At 44.7% G+C, this 19,348-nt stretch overlaps 1 protein-coding gene across 1 annotated transcript in view; it reads left to right on the forward strand.

Annotated features, from left to right (window-relative positions):
* The window catches only part of PRKAR2A (protein kinase cAMP-dependent type II regulatory subunit alpha), a 118,437-nt gene that overhangs the window by 86,382 nt on the left and 12,707 nt on the right, over nucleotides 1–19,348 (forward strand). Inside the window, exons 5-8 of the mRNA XM_048489811.1 lie at nucleotides 7,927–8,033; nucleotides 10,733–10,886; nucleotides 16,298–16,399; nucleotides 19,233–19,307. Coding sequence (XP_048345768.1) covers nucleotides 7,927–8,033; nucleotides 10,733–10,886; nucleotides 16,298–16,399; nucleotides 19,233–19,307 — 438 coding nt within the window. The remainder of the gene's footprint in view (nucleotides 1–7,926; nucleotides 8,034–10,732; nucleotides 10,887–16,297; nucleotides 16,400–19,232; nucleotides 19,308–19,348) is intronic.

Consider the following 19,348-nt stretch of genomic DNA (forward strand, 5'->3'; position numbering starts at 1 on the left):
AACAAGTTTCTTAGTGAGTGTAGCATCTTTGAGGTCCATGAACAACAGGTGCTTGGTTAGTGTCAAAAGCCTGAACTTTCAGAATGGATTCCCACAAGGTTTGTCCTCTTAGGCTTTGCTTATTCATATGCAGTGTCCCTTCAACGTTGTGGGGGTTAGGGGCACAGCGTCCCCCCGTAGTGTGGAAAACCACGTACATTTTTCCCTGCTTCCATGTCAAGCTGGGCTGTTCCTCCCTGTGGCCCTTTAAGGACATTCTCTTTCCCCAGCTGCTCTTTGTCCATCCTGGCTTCTGACAGCGACGTGGGGGAAGGAGGTGCTGCTGGCCCACCCTTCCCTGGTCTGCATCCCTGCTCTGCATTGCTGAGCCTATCTTGCTTGCCTCCATTGGCTCATGGCTCCCGCTGGCTGCCTGGGGCTTGGGGCTGGCTTTCTCCTCCCTGCCAGCCCTGCCGCTTCCTTGGTCTGTAAGGGATAAAATACATATTCTTTTCTTTTAGAATCTAAAGTAGACTTTTAGAATAGTATTAGAAACATTGAAACCTCTCCTGTCTAACATGACTTCTGCCTGTGCTAGAGAGAGAACTGACAATTTCCTCTGCAAAAACTGCCTTGGAAAGCAGAATGTGCTTACTTTGAACAAAGATCCTTTGAGAACTTATGGACGTTAGCAAGGACATTAAGAGATGTTTTGTACCAAGCTCTGAAAACAACTATCTTGTACTCCTTTCTTAGCAGTTCAAAGTGTAGTGAAGACAGGTGATTAGCGGAACATAGAAAGTAAATGTCTCTGATAGCTCAAGGATAACCAACTGACAGTAGAGCAGGGATGTTGAGTAACACCCCTACTCTGATGTTGCAGAACATTATGCTTATGTTCCATGTTCAATAAAACAAATCAGAGATAACAAACCTAATGTGTAAGGTCAGCCCAAGACCCCTCTTTGTTCATCTCCGCCTTCAAATGGTCATGTACTCTGTATTTCTGTATCTTGTTCTGAAACAGATCAAAAGATCAGTGTCATCTCTGATGTCCCAGCAGCTGTCTTTCACAATTTGTAACTTGTATAAAGCTTGCTCTACTTCTGCTTCCTGCCATTAGAATCTATGGGGAGATTCTGCTTATTCCTATCTGCAGTGGAATAAAACCTTTCCCCTATTTATTACCTATAATCTCGTCTCTGGAGTCTTATTGGCATCTTTTGACTCTGGGGTTCAAGTTGGGACCAAAAGTAGCCTCAACAGGCCACGCTCCTGCCAAATAATTTAACAACTGTTCCAGGGGTGGGATTCAAATAATTTAACAACCGGTTCCGGTCGTGGGATTCAAATAATTTAACAACTGGTTTGTCGAAGGCTTTAACAACTGGTTGTTTACAAGCACCATTACCAACTGGTTCTGCCAAAGTGGTGCGAACCTGCTGAATCCCACCACTGCCCGGACCCCCAGGTAAGCAGTTCCAGGGCTGTGTTGGGCAGTGTGCTGGGGTAGAGGCTGGAAGAGAAAACCACTATCGGTTAAAACCATGATGTAGAAAGTCGCAGTGTGGGAGGAATGACTGTATAAATTTAAGCAGAAACTTGAAGAATTTTAGGAAAAGGCTAAAAATGCAGTCTGTTTTAAAAGGCATATTATATATGTTTTGCTTTGGCTTAAGTCAGCTTCAACCTAGCAAAGTGTAATAATGCAACGAATTTTCCAGCACGCTTTTTTTCCAAATATTTTTTTTCCTGCCTTGTCCATCTTCCACCCTTTTTTTGTGACGTGGTGTAGGCAACCTAAGCTACGATTGCCTTGGGCAGTAAAAACAAGCCATGTGGCTAGATGGCCAGGAAACACAGCAGAGTACTGAAGATGGGGCAGAGCTCTTAGCACAGATGGACATTCAGAAGGCACATTGTAATACCCCTTTTGTGGTGGAGAGGTTCAGGTAGGAAAGGTAGAAACTGCAGGAAAAACAAGCCAATTCCACACAGCGATTTTAAGAATTAAAATAAGTATCTAACCCAAGAGCAGTATTTTTGGCTTTGTTCTTCATTCTGCTTCATGTTCTGCTGGGCAGCTCAGCATAAACATGAGCTGCCCCCTGGATCTAAATAAGGGGTGGGGTTAATTCTAGCAGCTCATGTGTCCAATGTAGTTTAGGGAGCAGAGTTGTCTACTCTGAATTGGAAATACCTGGAGATTTGATGGGAGGGGTAATGGCGTATCTTCCGCGGGATGGATGGGGAGGATAGGGACCCCGGGTGCCCACCATTGGGGTCACGAGGGGGGCTGGAAATTGCCCACACCCTTCCTCCTTCCCCCTCGCCCCGCTCTGCCAGGCCTGGCAGAGGGTGCTGCCAGGCTGCGCACGCCCCTCCCCTCCCTGCCAGGCCCTGTCACCAGCTAAGGTAAATGGGGCGGGGGCCCATGGGGGGCAGAAAACTCTGAAAAGTCTGCCCCGGGCTCCATTTTCCCTAGCTACGCCCCTTGGGAGGGGGAGTTGGAAAGAAGAAGGACCTCCACATTCCATATAGTCTGTCCTCCGAAGAAGCCATTTTCTTCAGGGAAACTGATCTCTGTAGTATGGAGATCAGTTGTAATTCTGGCAGATTTCCAGGCCCAACTGGAGTTTGGCAACCCTACTGGGAAGTAAAGTTCATGTGTTACTATTCACTTGTTTTGTGCTAGTTTCATTGCTGTGTTTTTCCGAAAATAAGACAGTATCTTATATTAATTTTTGCTCCCAAAGATGCGCTATGTCTTATTTTCAGGGGATGTCTTATTTTTCTGCTCCACAGCTGCATGCTCTGGTGTTCCGTTTGACGAACATGCTTCCAAACAAAAACTTTGCTGTGTCTTACTTTCGGGGGATGTTTTATATTTAGCACTTCAGCAAAACCTCTACTACGTCTTATTCTCAGGGGATGTCTTATTTTCGGAGAAACGGTAGAATAGGCAGAATTGCCTTCTAAAATGCTGTTCCTGAGTAGAATAATTCATTTCCCTTTATTTTCCCCTCACCTGAATAAACTGTTTCCTTTTTCACCAAGAGCTGAGGTTTTTATGTCACTCAGCGCATTCTTAGGTGCTACTCAGCAAGGTTGCTTTTGAGACAAAGCAAGAGTTAATCTTTTCCTGTGATCCTTTCCCCTTTGGCTAGCTTATGCAGCGCTATCCAGAGAGCTCCAAGGCCCAAATTTCCGGGGTTTGGAGGAGCAATTTCTAGGTTTGATAGCTGTGCTATTCTCCCTTTTCCCTTCCGTTTCCTGCTCTCGAGTGATTTGGGGCCCCTGAGTTTGTCACAGAGATTGATGCATAAAAATAAAATGAAAAAAATACTACGTGCAATATAATATTCTTATTTCAGAATAGAATCCCCCCCCCCCCGGTTTATCTTTTTTCATAACTTAAACCCATCATAAAATCATGTAATGCTCGTATATGACTGTGCATCAACTTTATATATTTATAAATTGGTAGTGGTGGCTGCTGCTTTACCAACATTTTGGAGGTGTTTTTTTTTTTTTAAAGCATCCACAAACTTGTCGGTCGAAATGATCTGGTAGACATTCTGTACTTTCTGGAAAAAAAGCTTTTGTCAAATTTGCTAGTTTTTATCTTGAGTACGCTTTGAAGGCAAGACCGTCTTGTTAAAACAGGCAGCGGAGAATAACTGCAAGCTGTTTTTGAAACGAAAACAGAATTAAGCAAAGAATGCTTCAGGTTTCTATATTGAAAAAAACAATGTCGTGTGATTCATTCATAAGTGGTCTGGAGTTGAGGAGGGGATGAGCAACGAGGGAGCTTTGCTTGCAGATGAGGCCGGGTTTTTTTTTCGGGCTGGTGAAAACCTTGGCAGACTAAAAGTACCGAAGAACCTTCCCCCAGTAGATAAATGGGACAGAAAAGGCAAATGAAGGTCAAACAAGAGGAGACCTGATGCAAAGAGATCTATGGTTGCGATCTCATGCCGGTTTTCAAAGATTAATTATTAGCCTCACATGGCTGCTTTGAAGATCAAGAAGATTTGCTGGGGGTGGCGGGGAGGGTTGCCTCAGCCTTTCCTCTCAAGGCTTTGCTGATTTAAATGCATCCCTTGTGCATAACTGTAATTAAATCTACAAGGGAAAAAAAGACACATTCAGCAGATGTAAGTCTTCCCCCCTGGTAAACGAATGCTGTGGGGGAGGGAGTGGGGAGGGGGTCTTAAATAGGTGAAAAAATACAGGAGGAATGTTTAAATCCCACCATTCTTTGATCTTCTGAGTAGCCATGGGTGCCACTAATAAGTTTGTTTTATATGCTTGTGTGTGTGTTTTTACAGGAAATGCTAACCATTTTACTCCGTCTCTAGGTCTACCCCATGATCAGCAGGGATGTAAAGTGATGTACACCAGCACAACTCACTCCTCAAATTCTCATGTTCACTGGCAGTCACTGTCTAACTAAGAGATCTTGGTTGTGGTGATTTCCTAAGTAAAAGCAGAGGCGCAGTGAAATGGGAAATTCCATGCCATGCTGGGAGTTATTAGGAAAGGGCTGCAAAGTCAAAATGAATGTTATCATGCCTTTATATATACGTGTAGTGTGACCACGTTTGTGATACAGGGTCTGTTCTGGTTGCTTCATTTCAAAAGTTGCGCTATGTAGCTTGGGGAAGGAGGAGCAAAATGACTGGCGCTACAAAGGCTGTAACAAAAGGGAGTGGTGGGGGATTCAGGAGGAAGAAGCGTTGTTTTTAATACCCTTCTTTTCTCTACCTTTAAGGAGTCTCAAAGTGGTGTATAAATGCCTTCTTTCCCCCCCTTACAACAGACACCTTGTAAGGTAGGTGGGGCTGAAAGAGTTCTGAGAGAACTGTGACTGCCCATCCACTTTTGAGCAGCCCACGCCCCGCCAGTCACCGGTATAGAGTGTGTAGGCCCCCATTGGGACTCAGAGGAGAGACTGGCTAATCATGCTAATCTCTGTACAGTAAATTATGTAGAGATAATGGGCTGGTGTTGGTCTGTGATGGGATATGATCCAATCCAAGTGGTCGTGCACTGTGTTTCTAACGGGGCAGCCAGAAAGTCCTGTTCTATAGTAGCATTCAGTGGCGTAGCACCAAGGGGGTGGGTGAGGGGGGTACGTGATGCACCGGGGGCATGGCGGGAGCGTTCCAGGGTGGGCGGGGTACCGGGCACACGCGTGACCCGGGTGCCATTCTTCCTCGCTACAGCTCTGGTGGCATTCAGCTGTTTTGAAGGTGTGAAACTCTGCAACCATTGGAAAAGTGTGAAATGTTTTGACATACATTTTAGATGCGATAAAGCCAAGGATAATATGTTAAAAAAACCTCTTACTTTTCCTTACCTAATTTGCTTGCCGTTAGGGTATTCTGAATGTTTTTGGGCTTGTTTTCAGGTGAACGGAATGGGTTTCTTCTTAATTCGGATTTTGTTGAAGACCGCTTAACCTAGAATGTGAACTGGTTTGGTAAAGGTTTACTGAAGGCCACTGGGCCTTTTGCTATGATGAAAGCTTTGGAACTTCCTTTGATAGAATTTGGACAGGGAGGAGCAGTGTTTTTTGTCTGAATGTCAGCAACCCAGATTACTATATTTCAAAAACGTCCCACTTGGAAGAAATTGCATAAACCCTGGCAGAGTTCACTGCACAATTATTAGCAACCACTGAGATAATCCCTTGTGCTTTCAAAACGTTAACTGTAGTGCATTTGGCTTTAATAATTCAAAAGGCAGCAATGCTGAATTCCAGCCGCCACTGAGAACAGATTTCACAAGCGTCAATCAAAGTTTTAAATAATAAATAATATAGACTTGTGCAAGTTAATAGGCCCAAATAGTCATCTTGTTATTAATTAGCACTTACTTAAAGTTCAGAAAATGTGTTAAAAAAGACGGATTAACACAGCTGGATTGTAATAGATCTTACGTCACCCAAATGGGTAGAGTTATATTTGGACGCAGACAAGTTTTCCTTATGTGATAATGAAAGGCAAAAACCTCTTTGTAGAATTTGAAAAAAAAATTGACATCAGCTAGAAGACTAAAAAAAATGAAATAGAGACTTCCATCTCAGCCATCAAAAGAAATTTTAACTACGTACATGAGTGAGTGTCTGAATTAATCCCATAAATCCATTCTAAAACTACAGTTTTTGCAATTGATTAAATAAAACTATGGTTTGAAAATGTAGCTTTTTTACAATAAACGTTTCCACTGTAAAAAATAAATTGCATTCACTTGATCTGCATTGAAGCACCCGTGCCATAGTCACATATCTGATTTTTTGTCATTGTTAGGCAAGTCTCTTCTCATTTTTGTAGCGTGTACATTAATTACATTTTTCAATGATAATCTGCTACCAAATGCAAGCTATTTTGCCCTCCAACTTGCTGTCAGTCTAGACCATTATTTTCTTGACTCGCACATTTTCATACGTCCCTCATCCCACACATTTTCTTCCTTGATGCCTTTCACAGAACCATCTCAGATGTAGAAATAACACAGGGTGCAGTCTTTTCTTTTTCATATACCGGTAGCTTCAAAATTCATATGGTAGAATCATACATGTTCCCCTTTTTTAAAAGTGTTATTAAGCACCCACCCTCTGCTTATGGCTAGCTGACTTGTCAGGGAGAGTGGTCTTGTCCCAGAGTTTGTTAGATTGGGGGAAAGGGATCAAATACACTATACAGCATTTTACAATGGAAACAAACCATTCTGACTTTGTATGGCATGAGTGAAATCAGCCATTTTAATTGCATGCTTATTTATTTAAGCTGTAGGATAATGTTCAGGGTTTGGAAAAATTTGGAGATTTCCAAATGTGAAATAGGAGCCACGTGGCATAGTGGTTAAGTGCTTGCACTGCCACTCATGCGGTCAGGAGTTCGAGCCCCCTGTGGGTCAAATATCCTGGCAGCTGGCTCATGGTCAACTCAGCCATCCATCCATTTCTTGGTCGGTAAATGAGCACCTAGCTCATAGCTAGAGGGTAAAGAATAGCTGGGGAAAGCAATGGCAAACTACACAAAAACGGCTTGCCTATGAAATCACTGCTTGCAGTGGTACCCCAGGGTCGGACACGACTGAAGGCAAAACATTACCTAAATGTGAAATATGCTGTGCTTGGCCTTGACTATTCTGTGTTTATACCCATTGGATAGTACTTTTGAAAAGTACTTTGATTGCTACCTCACATGACTGCCCTGTAAGATGAGCCATATGTCTTCATTCTAGATGAAAACTAATAAGAGCCAGTGTGGCATAATGGCTAAGAACATGAGCAGCAGAGTCTTATCTGGTGAACCAGATTTGTTTCCCCATTCCTACATCCCTGCTGGGTGACCTTGGGCTAATCACAGTTCTCTCAGAATTCTCTCAGCTCCACCTACCTCACAAGGTGTCTGTTGTGGAAAGAGGAAAGGAAAGGAGTTTATAAACTATTTTGAGTCTCTTTACCAGAGAGAAGGGGGGATGTAAATCCAAACTCCTCCGCCTCAATGCTGAAAACTCAGTGATGAACCCTGCAGTACCATTAATTGCCCCAAGCAAGTACACATTAATATATATGTGTGTGAATGCCGTGCGTGTGTATATACACCCATATACTTTATTGGAATTGTTTCAAGGCATCAATATGTTCAGTGGTTATGTTTGTCCTTATTGTTGAGTAAAAACTAAAAGCTTGCTTCATATAGCATATCGTATTTACATGTTTTTCCTACGGGGAGAAAGCTCTGTAAAGGCAGTGAAATGTTTGAAACAGACATTCAGCATAAAAAGTAACGTCACGATTGCTAGATTCAGTGGTTGAAAATATATTGAATGTGAACTCTCTGCATAAGCAAGAGAATTCGGGGCATAAGGATAGCTTTGCTGCACAAGTTCCTTTTGCAAATCATACTAACCAAAGCACTGTTGGTCTTTCAGGAGCAATTGTCACAGGTTCTCGATGCCATGTTTGAAAGGAAAGTGCAGCCTCAGGAACATGTAATTGACCAAGGTGACGATGGAGACAACTTTTATGTTGTTGAACGGTAAGAAACCACAGCACAGCTTTATTAATTTTATGATTGTTCCTTGTCTGACTCCCGAATTGTTTTCCTTTAGGCTTTCCAGTAACTAATGTAATAACTAGAAAGGCATTGCTGGAAAACAGATTTCTGTGCTTGATGTGTGCTTTTTTTAAATGAAAGAGAGAGACTTCAGGGGGAATATGCTGTGAATGACAGCACCCTATTCAAGAAGCAGTACTGTACATACGACTCATTCATCACTTGGAAATGCTATGCATAAGTCATACATGGCTTCGTCACAAGTGAGGCCTGCGTTTAGAGATCATGATAAACTGTGGTTTGTAAAACATGGCTAATCAAGCTTCAGTTAGTGCAGTGATCGCGAACCTTTTCGAGACCAAGTGCCCAAATTGCAACCCCAAACCCATTTATTTATCGCAAAGTGCCAACACGGCAATTTAACCTGAATACTGAGGTTTTAGTTTAGGAAAAAACGGTTGGCTCTGAGGTGTGTGTTACTCGGGAATAAGCTTGGTGGTCATCCATGGCTTTGCTTTGAAGCAACCGTGCAACTCTTCCAACGGGTGAATCACGACCCTAGGAGGGTTTACTCAGAACAAGCCCCGTTGCCAGCAACCAAGCTTACTCCCAGGTAAAGGATTGCGCTTTAGTTCTTCACATGAAAATCAGTGGGGTTTAACAGCGCTTAACAGGGTTACCTACACTGCTCTCCCAAAACTAGGTCTTAGGTTTAATGCTAATGATTGAGCCCAGCAGCCCAGACAAGCCTAGATGTGTGCGGGTGGTGGTGGGGGTGACTCTGTCAATGAGCCGCCCACAGAGAGGGCTCTGAGTGCCACCTCTGGAACCCGTGCCATAGGTTCGCCACCACTGAGTTAGTGGCTGTGTCTCAATTCAGGCAGTCCAACAAATAGGGATTTGCTGGTTGCCATCCCAATTAAGATTTCAAACTAGTGCTTGCATCTTCGCCTGATAGTGGCTGTGAAGTTTGAATTCATGGACTTTCAACTTGTTGAGTGGCACCGTCTCTCCTAGATGCTTGGCTGCAGAGTCATCAGTGCCGGATGTAAGTTCTCCTTTCTTTTGGGCAAAATGGAATCAAGAAGCCAACAAGCTTTATGCACAAAGTTTCGATGTCTCCTTATAGGCTAACCAAACATTTACTGCAATCCTAAACTGAGGTATCCCATTTTAAGCCCACTGACCTAAGTGGATTTAGAAGAGTGTAAGAATTGCACTGCAAATTGCACAAACTGCAGTTTAAACAAACCACCATTTATCATGATATCTGAACTCAGGCTTGGTAGTATTTTGATACCCTTCTTCCCCATCCAAAACTGAACTTGGGGTATCATGTTTTTGTTTGTTCACGTTGGTTTTGAGACTTGAAACAGTTTACTGGTTAAGGTGGTTTGTAAACTAGTTTGTAAACACAGCTTGTACCAATGCTGATTTGTCATCATCAAACCATTGCTGCGTGGAAAGAATATAATTTATTAGTCAGAACGGTAAAATGTGTGATATCCTTTTTAAGTAGGGTTGCGACAGCTGTGTCGCTGTTACTTGTTAAAACATTTTCACTGTGAAAGGTCTGGAGGCGAAATGAATTCTTCTACAAATATGGTAAAATATGCCAATTCGCGATTTCCTGTGGGACTTGAATGCAAACAAACGTAAGCCTGAGGAATGCAGTGGATCGGTGGCTGTGGGAATGCAGTCTCTGCCAGGGTTCAATTAAGCTTGAGTCACTCCAAGAATATTTCCATGGACTTTTAGAAAAAAAGTTGTTCCATTTAAAAACCTTTTGGAAACATTGTAGGGGCATCTCCTTGATATATTACTCAATAGAAAACCTCTGGTTATGAAATGGCTTCTGGAAACCGGACCGTCATTTGGGAGTATAACCTGACCATTTCACACAAAAACGGGTTGCAGAGTGTGTTTGTGTTTCTCGGCCATGCATTTGTGCCAATGGAAGACATTCAGATTTCTGGTCTTTTCCTGTTTCTCCATTTCTCCAGCTGCCCTCTGTGACCCCCCCACAAAGGGGACGGGGTGGAGGTGTCATGGAATCTTTGGACAAAAAGGTGCTGCACAGGTGATTGTTTACTAAGGAAGAGAATCAGGCAAACTCACTTTTCTCCAGGCAGAGGTGCAGAGCAAGCTTTCCATGGACAGGAGCACACGATGGGGATATTTTTGTCTGATTTCCACTCTTCACTGCAGTCCCCTGTACAATGTGTGTTTTTGTCTTGGGGGGTCTCCTGTTCTCTCCCCCCATCCCTTCATTGCCTTTTTGGAGGTCACACTGGGCTGCTGGGGGAAAGAGAAGGAATGGAAAGATATTCTACTGCGAGCACCGTCTCCTCTTGAACACATGGGATCTAACCCTCTAAAACACAAGTGTCAAACTCACGGCCCTCCAGATGTTATGGACTACAGTTCCCATCATCCCCTGCCAGCACCAGGAGTATCGGAGCACAAAGACAACAAAAGGAAAGGGCGAGTTATTTATCAACAGGCAGGGGTACGTTCTGTCCAAATTACAGATGAGAGATTTGAAAATGTGTATTTTTAAATAGCGGGCGGGGAGAAGATGAAATGACCTTTCTTCCTTGCATTTGTGCCATGTGGGCTTCTTCATTGTGAGAATTTTCATTTGTTTTAATGCCCGGGTTCCTTCTGCTTTCTGATTGTAGGGGATTGTATGATATCTTTGTAGCACGAGATGGCCAGTCCCGTTGTGTTGGCCGCTATGATAACCGTGGCAGCTTTGGAGAGCTGGCCTTGATGTACAACACTCCCAGAGCTGCAACAATTGTTGCTACAACAGAAGGAGCCCTTTGGGGACTGGTGAGTTTTTCCTTTTTGTGATGAAGTTGTTCTAGTTTGTTTTGGGTTGCATAGCAGTAAATATGCCACCCCACTCTTACTGGTCCTCCTCGCTCTTCAACCTCAGTCCAGGCGGCCTTGCTAATTCTTGATTGGTCAGAGCTTGTTGTATATTTATTTTCATTTTTTGAAAAGCTGCAGCATTTGGAGGCCTTAGCCCTTGCTACAAAACTTCAGCCTGGTTGTAAAGGACTTGAACCTAAGCAGAACTTGGACCAAACCTTTGTAGTATTTCCTGGAAAACCTGCTGTCTGTCCTGGAAGCTTCAGACAGGCAGCTCCTTATGATAGCATTTAGTTCTTCCAGCTCTGACTCCTGAACACCCAGCTCTGACTCCCTCCCCACTAAAGGAACATGATTGGTGCTCTGATCCCTCCCCTCCCTTGCATGCCACCCCCCTCCCTCTCCCTCCACTAGGGTGGGTGGGCCAGATGCCAGACCCCTTCCCTTGCATGCCACCCCTCCCTCCCTCCCCTTCCCTTGCATGCCACCCCTCCCCCTCCCTTTGCTAGGGTGGGTGGGCCATGTCCAGATGCTGGGCCTCCCCCCTCCTTTTCATGCCACCCGTTACTCCCTCCTTCCCCTTCCCTTGCATGCCACCCCTCCCTGATGTATTTTATTGAATTTATTATTATTCAGCAAAATTTGCAAAAAAAAAATGCAGTGCCACATAAAAATCTGCTATTTAGGGAGAGAATAGTAGCCGTATTTGTGATGCTTTTATGTGCGTAGTTTTAAAATTTATTCTCTGGAGCTAAAGTTTTTATCTCCCTCACCTAACCTTCTGATGTATTGCTGCAAACTGGCTTTTCAGGCCGGCTTGACAGGCGGCTGTTGCGGAATCACAAATCGAAACTCCCTTGGGCGCCCAGAACAATTTGTGCAATTTTTTTTGGGCTGCGGCCAAATATCAAATGTGCCAGTTGCTCATTTTGCTGTATAATTGGTTTTTCACATCTGCTTTTGGGACTCTGTATATGGAGATGGCAAAATGTCTGTATGAATTCTCTCCCACCAGAGCGGATCTGAAAAGTGCGTTGCCAAAAATCCTCAAAACTAGCAGTTGCCGTTTCTGCTTTTCCTGGGATATGTTTATGAAATGAACAACTTTCCTTCCAGCATGAATCTGTGGTATTTGTGAGGCGGCTAATTTTGGAGCCCTTTATGGTTGCTTGCCAGAGTTTGCCTTGGTGACTCTGACGTCACAGAGGCCTTTGAAGTCTCTCAGATTATATATACACTGTATTCGTTTGGCTTCATGGCAACCCGTATTAAATCTGTCTGTAGGATAATAGGAATGATTTTGATCATCAGCCGATACTGAATACAGTGCCCTGATTTGCTGTCCTTCTCCTTGGTTTTTGTTGTTGTTGAAAATGATAAAAATTAAACAATTCCATCTAGGGCAGTGGTGGCGAACCAATTGGCCATGCTGGCAGGGGCTGATGGGAATTGTAGTCCATAACATCTGGAGTGCCAAAGGTTCGCCACCACGGATCTAGGGTCATGTCAATTTACAGATCAGACCAGGTCATGTCAATTTACAGATCAGACCAGATACTATTTTTTTCCCAATTACACATTCAAATTCCCCTAGAATTATTTTTTTAAAAAAATTGGAAGCTCTAAAATGTGGAGAAGAAATGTAAATAACCTCGTTACTTCCTTCTGCATCGAGAGAGGGTCGCTTGGCTAGAAATCTTGTTCTGGCTTAATTACCTACATCACTGTCAAGTTCCCAGAGGATTTCCTCCCCATTGTTCCCATCTTCTTTTATGCTGCCACAGCCCTGGAAGCACTTATAAATGACAGACTTTCTTCTTCCTCTCCCATCCCATGGAGTAGCCATTAACTGTAAGCAGCGCTATAAGCCCGTACTGAGAAAAATAGGAAATCGAATTAATGGTTTGTGCCATGTTGGTCCTGCCGTTATATGGACTTCTTTTGCTGTAGTGCACAATGAGCTACTTCTGGGAGCATCCCTGAATGATGCAAGAGTCCTGTGCTCCTTCTTCGTTTCCAAAGAGGTTTTCTTCCCCCTTCTTGACACACTGTTTCCCTTAGATAACTCTGGTTTTCCTTTCTCTCGTCCTTTTGTTCCTCTTTACTGGAGGGAGGCATTTGTTTCAGAGGGCACTTTCACACATGCAGAATGACGCGCCTTCAGTCCACTTTCACAATTGTTCGCAAGTGGGTTTTGCTGTTTTGCACAATAAAACCCAGCAGCAAAAGTGCATTGAAAGTGGATTGAAAGTGCATTATTCTGCATGTGCGGAAGTGCCCAAAGACTGACAGCTTTCTGTATGCCCTAGGTATGATAAGATACGCATGAAATATATGAATTCTGGTTTTCTTGCAATGTTCTCAGTGGCAAGAGTGCTACAAGATACCCAACCTCCTGAACAGCTCTGATGTGCTCTTTTGCGAGACTGTTGCAAATTTTATACTGGAAATTAGTAGTTTTAACTGTGTTTTTTAAATCTTGTTTTACTTTGAAATTTTGTCCTGTTTTGTACGCCAATAAAGGGTGGTGGTGGTTGTTGTTGTTGTGACTGACAGCTTACAGAGCAACTTAATTGATGACAGATTTGTGCACAGGATTTATCCTTTGCCTGATGTGCCTAAACGAGCATGTGCAGATCTTTGTGAATTCCACAGTGAATTCCAGAGTTCTTTGTCATCTCCCAGTCGTGGTTTTGCTCAATGCATCTATTTCAGTCATATGAGCTAATTCAGGGGTAGGGAAAGTGCGGCTCTCCAGATGTTCAGGAACTGCAATTCCCATCAGCCCCTACCAGCATGGCCATTGGCCATACTGACAGAGGCTGATGGGAATTGTAGTTCCTGAACATCTGGAGAGCCGCAGTTTCCCTACCCCTGAGCTAATTCCTCTGGGATCACTGTGCTCCTACAATGCCGAAGTTGTCTTTTTGAATCTTGTCTAGGACACTTTTGAGGCTCTGGTCATTCTAACTTGGTGCTACAAATTGGAATAGGGATGTGGGAAAGATAACTAGCAGAGCCGCCAGTTCGGCCCCTTCCGCACGTGCAGAATAACGGACTTCAATCCACTTTCAATGCACTTTGCAGCTGGATTTTACTGGGGCTGTGCGAAATAGCAAAATCCACTTGCAGACAGTTGTGAAAGTGGATTGAAAGTGCATTATTCTGCACGTGCGGAAGGGGCCTTCTATAATATTCCCAACAGATGTAAAAAAAACCCTCCTTGGACTCCTGTGTCTGATTTCTGTCAGGATGAAGATGTCACTTTGAACGACTTTGCTTTGTGTGTGTTAAGTGCCATCAAGTCGCATGCAATTCATGACAACCCTATAAGTTACAGCCAGATACCGAACCGAGGGCTCCCAGTCCCCTAACAGTTGTGACTAGACTTTGACTCTGCTGTGTGTTGTTTGTGGTGTTCCCTGCGGTCAAAACTGAACCATGTTCTCATCCCTTTCTGTTGCTGAATTGGATACTTCCCCTGTCATCAGATCACACGCTTGGTATAATTTACAGCGCCGCTGTTCTCGAAGTCATGTTCACACCATAGACAAATCCTCTTTCTTTCTTTCTCTCTTTCTCTCTTTCTCTCTTTCTCTCTTTCTTTCTTTCTTTCTTTCTTTCTTTCTTTCTTTCTTTCTTTCTTCCTTCCTTCCTTCCTTCCTTCCTTCCTTCCTTCCTTCCTTCCTTCCTTCCTTCCTTCCTTCCTTCCTTCCTTCCTTCCTTCCTTCCTTCCTTCCTTCCTTCCTTCCTTCCTTCCTTCCTTCCTTCCTTCCTTGCTTCCTTCCTTCCTTCCTTCCTTCCTTCCTTCCTTCCTTCCTTCCTTCCTTCCTTCCTTCCTTCCCTCCCTTCCCCTTCCTTCCTTCCTTCCTTCCTTCCTTCCTTCCTTCCTTCCTTCCTTCCTTCCTTCCTTCCTTCCTTCCTTCCTTCCTTCCTTCCTTCCTTCCTTCCTTGCTTCCTTCCTTCCTTCCTTCCTTCCTTCCTTCCTTCCTTCCTTCCTTCCTTCCTTCCTTCCTTTCTTTCTTTCTTTTGCTGGGAGTAAAGTGTAGATGGTTTGGGGAAGGCAGTGGTTAACTACCTCATAAATAAAGTCTGTCTAGTAAATGTGATGTGAATTCACCCCATAGGTTAGTAACGACCCAGGGCTTACACAGGGTCTAACTCTAGCTTCTATGAAACAGTCAGGTCCCCAAATATTTCTCCTGTTTTGGTGTGTTTCTGGTACACTTAAAATGGAGTATTAATTCCACCTCCTGTTCTGTTCGAATTGCCACTCTTGAACTCCTCTGACTCCCTCTTAAATTGCGTGTTGAAGTTGCAATCTTAAAAGCCTAATCTTCATGGCAGGGTAAAATATTTTGGCACTCTAGTTAGCCACGTGCAGTCTGCTCCCATGCTGAGGTATGGATCTAGTTCTTATTTTCCATTCTGATTTGAAGGAGTTCTCCAGCATCATTTCTGCACATGAAGCCAAGTCTTCAGACAAAACATCTCAAAGTACTTTCTTGCCCTTGGTTTCTGTTGGCTCTCTTTATTATGGAGACAGAGGGATTTTTTTTGTTTTTCTTTAAAAAGCAAGAACAGAATGGCAAGGATAGGCTGAGAGGAGAGAGAGTTGTAACAGAGCAGGCAGCGATTCCGTTTTTCCAAAAGAAATAAGTGACATGCAAAAGGACTGCCTGTCCTGTTAAAGACGGGTGGTTACAGAGTTAAAACCTTTGTTTGCAGCATGTTTCAGATGTCCTGGTGGAAATACGTGGATTCGCACAGACACACGAGTGTAATCCTGTATGTCAAAAGGGCTTAGGGATTTTGAACTTGGGGGGTCATTGTATCAACGTCTCTGCCTGTTTGCATGGGTCAGTTTACGGTACACTGGAACAAAAAATAACACTGCACTGCCTTTTCCAGCCTCACAAACTACATAGTCCTTGCACATGCGGATGCATTTAGAGAACAAGGAAACTTAAAATGGGAATTTGGACCTCAACACAATTGCCGTGTACATAGCATTTGGAGAATCTCTAACTCACTGTATCTTACACTGCCACCTAGTGGCCTCATTTATATTTCACTGATTCCTACCAAGAGGTGAAAATAAATATGGGAGTTGTGGAGTGAGCTCAGATCTGCCTTACTGACCCTTATGTGGTTTTCATTCAGAGCCAGTTCTCTGCACAAGTGACCATTTGGGGGCAGCATGACAACAGGTGCTGGTTGGAGGAAGCTGAGCTGACTCTTTGTTTCTCTTTCCTTCACCATTGGGAACTGGTTGCTTGGAGGACTCTTCTGTGCTTATCTTTGAGCTATGTTGTTTTTGCCACCCAAACTCCAGAAAATAAGTTCCTTTCTTGTTCTGTTTCTTAAAGGATCGGGTGACGTTCAGAAGAATTATACTGAAAAACAATGCAAAGAAAAGGAAGACATATGAACTATTTATTGAATCAGTGCCACTTCTTAAGTCGCTGGAGGTAAAGTTCTTTTGGGGAAGGGATTCACAAAGAATTGTTCACTTTGGGGGAACTTTTGTAGATGCTCTTTCAGCACTTGTCAACAGTTAACAGGCTGGTCAGCGCTGCCTTAGCAGGGTGGGCAGAGACCCGTGAAAGCAGGGGCTGCATTGTGTTTTTTGGAGGAAGTTTTTCAGCCAGCGTTGCAATTGGCCTGTTTCTTCTAGATCAGGGGTCTGCAACCTGTGGCTCTCCAGATGTTCGTGGACTGCAATTCCCATCAGCCCCTGCCAGAATGGCCAATTGCCCATGAACATCCGGAGAGCCACAGGTTGCAGACCCCTGCGCTAGATGTTTGCCCCCAGGGGAGCATTTGAGATGAAGCAGCCTCACTTAAGTTCACTTCAGATCCTCCGAAGATGCCAGCCACAGATGTAGGCGAAACATCAAGAAAAAATGCTACTGGGACACGGCCAGTGGTGGGATCCAAAAATTTTAGTAACAGGTTCCCACGGTGGTGGGATTCAAACTTTGGTGTAGCACCAATGGTGTAGCGCCAATGTGGCACGACGGGGGTGTGGCCGGGCATTCCGGGGGCGGGGCATTCCTGGGCGGGGCTGTGGCAAGGACGCAGCCGCTGCGCCGATCCTTGGGCGGGAAACGAATGCACGCAGGCGCAGGCTGCCACGCACGCCGGTGCACCTCCTGCTAGACTGCTTCAAGTTCTGCGCGCCGCTACTGCGTTGAGCCTGGAGGGCGTGAATTCAAGGCAAAAATCACGTGGCAAAATCACCAATTAGTAACCCCCTCTTGGCACACACAAATAATTAGTAACCTACTCTCGGGAACCTGTAAGAACCTGCTGGATCCCACCTCTGAACACGGCCATGCAGCCCGGAAACCACACAGCACCCCAGTGATTCTGGCTGTGAAAGCCTTCGGCAATACATTGAACCTCACTTAAGTTCAGCTAGGGGGAGAATGTGGAGCCACACGTGGGCTCTGAAAAGTGCTGACCTGTGTATTAGATGGTCTGTTGGTCTGATCCAGCTGGTCTCCTCTGGAGAACGTACCAGCATATGATAACATAAGGCAGTGCTGAGCCACCTTGCTTCCATCATAGGCGGCCATACATTCAGTTCTCCGTGTCCTGCTTGTGGCTTGAGGGCCACCAGTCCAGGGAGGTTAAATGAAGATAGAGAGTTGTGTATGAATCTGGGTACGGAACAGAAAAGATTGCAGCATCTGCTTTCTGTGCCTTCCTGGGACGAATGGTCGCAGGGACAGGGCATTTGTGGTTTGCTCGGCTTCATGCTTTGGCAGACGTGGGAAGGGGAGGGCATGGTTTTCCCCTGCCATTTCTTTTGGATCTGCCATATGTCCCTTCTCGGTCTCTGCGCTCAGCAGAGGCCAATTTGCTGGTGGTTCCTGGCCCCTCAATGAAGCGACTGGCCTCCACTCAGGCCAGGGCCTTTTCAGCCCTGGCCCCTGCCTGGTGGAACACTCTCCCTCCAGCTGTCCGGGCCCTGCGCGGGATCTTGGTGAATTCCGCAGGGCCTGTAAGACTGAGTTGTTCCGCCAGGCTTTTGGAGTGTCCAGTCGCTGAGAGTACCCGCTTTTATTCCTCCGGTCTGGAGTTCCCATTGTCATCTACGGAACCCACTTTTCTGTTTTGCTTCCCCCCCTCTCTGGGAGGGTTTTTAATTGGGGTTATTGCGTGACGTCATCTTTGTTAATCTTATCGCTGTGTTTTAATTTAATTTTAATGGGGTTGTTTGTATGGGTTGTTGTGCACCGTGCAGAGGAAGTTATATTGTACCGCGCTCAGAGCCCTCCGGGGGTAGAGCGGTATATAAAACCCATAAATAAATAAATAAAAATAAATAAGTCCAAGAGGACCATTCACCCAAGTAGAAAGGGATGGGGAGAGTTACAGGTTTGTCTGGAGAGGTGGGTGGGCAAGCAGGCCCTCCGTAATGAATTACGAGGCTATTTTAAGCAAAGTCGTGATTTCTTGGAATGCTCCTGTGGTGCTTTAGAGTGAGCTGAAAAGCGCTGCTTGCAAATCCTCACTTGTTTATTTAAACTATCTTTACTCCTCTGTATAAAAAGAAGGCTTGCCGTCAAAAATAACAATGACAAATAAATAACAACCAATAAAAAGAAGGCAAGTATAGTGGCAAAAAACAAAGGGGGAGTCCCATTCAAAGCCGGAGGCAGAGAGAAAGCTCTACTTCCTCACTGTTGCCTCCAGAGGACTTTCAGGTGGCACGAGGAAGAAGGAAAAAACAAAACCTCCCCCCTTCCCCAAAGCTCTCCATGGGGTCCCCTTTTTGGGTGAAGTAAATCCAGGTGCTTTCCGCGGCGCCCATGGTGCAAAAGCCTGGGTAGCAATTGACTTTAGTTAGCTCCACCCCAGGAAATGCCCCTGTCTCCCTGCTGGTGTTTAATTGGATGCCAGCATAGCTCTGCAGCAGTGACCATTTCTGGGTTCCGCTGATGTAAAGCTGAAGTCCACCCAGTTGGGGCCATAAACCTGTTGTTGAGGTAGCTGAGATATACCAGGAAGAAGACGAGTTTGAATTTATAACCCACCTTTCTCGATCATAAGAAGTCTTAAAGCGGCTCGCAGACTTCTTCCCTTCCTCTCCCTACAACTGACACCTTGTGAGGTACGTGGGGCTGAGAGAGTTCTAAGGGAGCTGTGACTAGCCCAAGGTCACACAAAAGGCTTCATGTGTAGGAGTGGGGAATCCAACCCAGTTCTTCAGATTAGAATCCACTGCTCTTAACTACTACACCACACTGGGATTAGATTGGGATTAGAGGAATTCATGTTTTCTTTCTCTTGCAGCCTTCAGAACGCATGAAGATTGCTGATGTAATAGGGGAGAAGCACTATCAAGATGGGGAGCGCATCATTTCTCAGGTATATAAACCCTGTTCCCTTGAGACCTATTCCCTGGTTTA

The sequence above is a fragment of the Sphaerodactylus townsendi genome, linkage group LG03, assembly GCF_021028975.2.
Source record: "Sphaerodactylus townsendi isolate TG3544 linkage group LG03, MPM_Stown_v2.3, whole genome shotgun sequence".
Taxonomy (NCBI): Eukaryota; Metazoa; Chordata; class Lepidosauria; order Squamata; family Sphaerodactylidae; genus Sphaerodactylus; species Sphaerodactylus townsendi.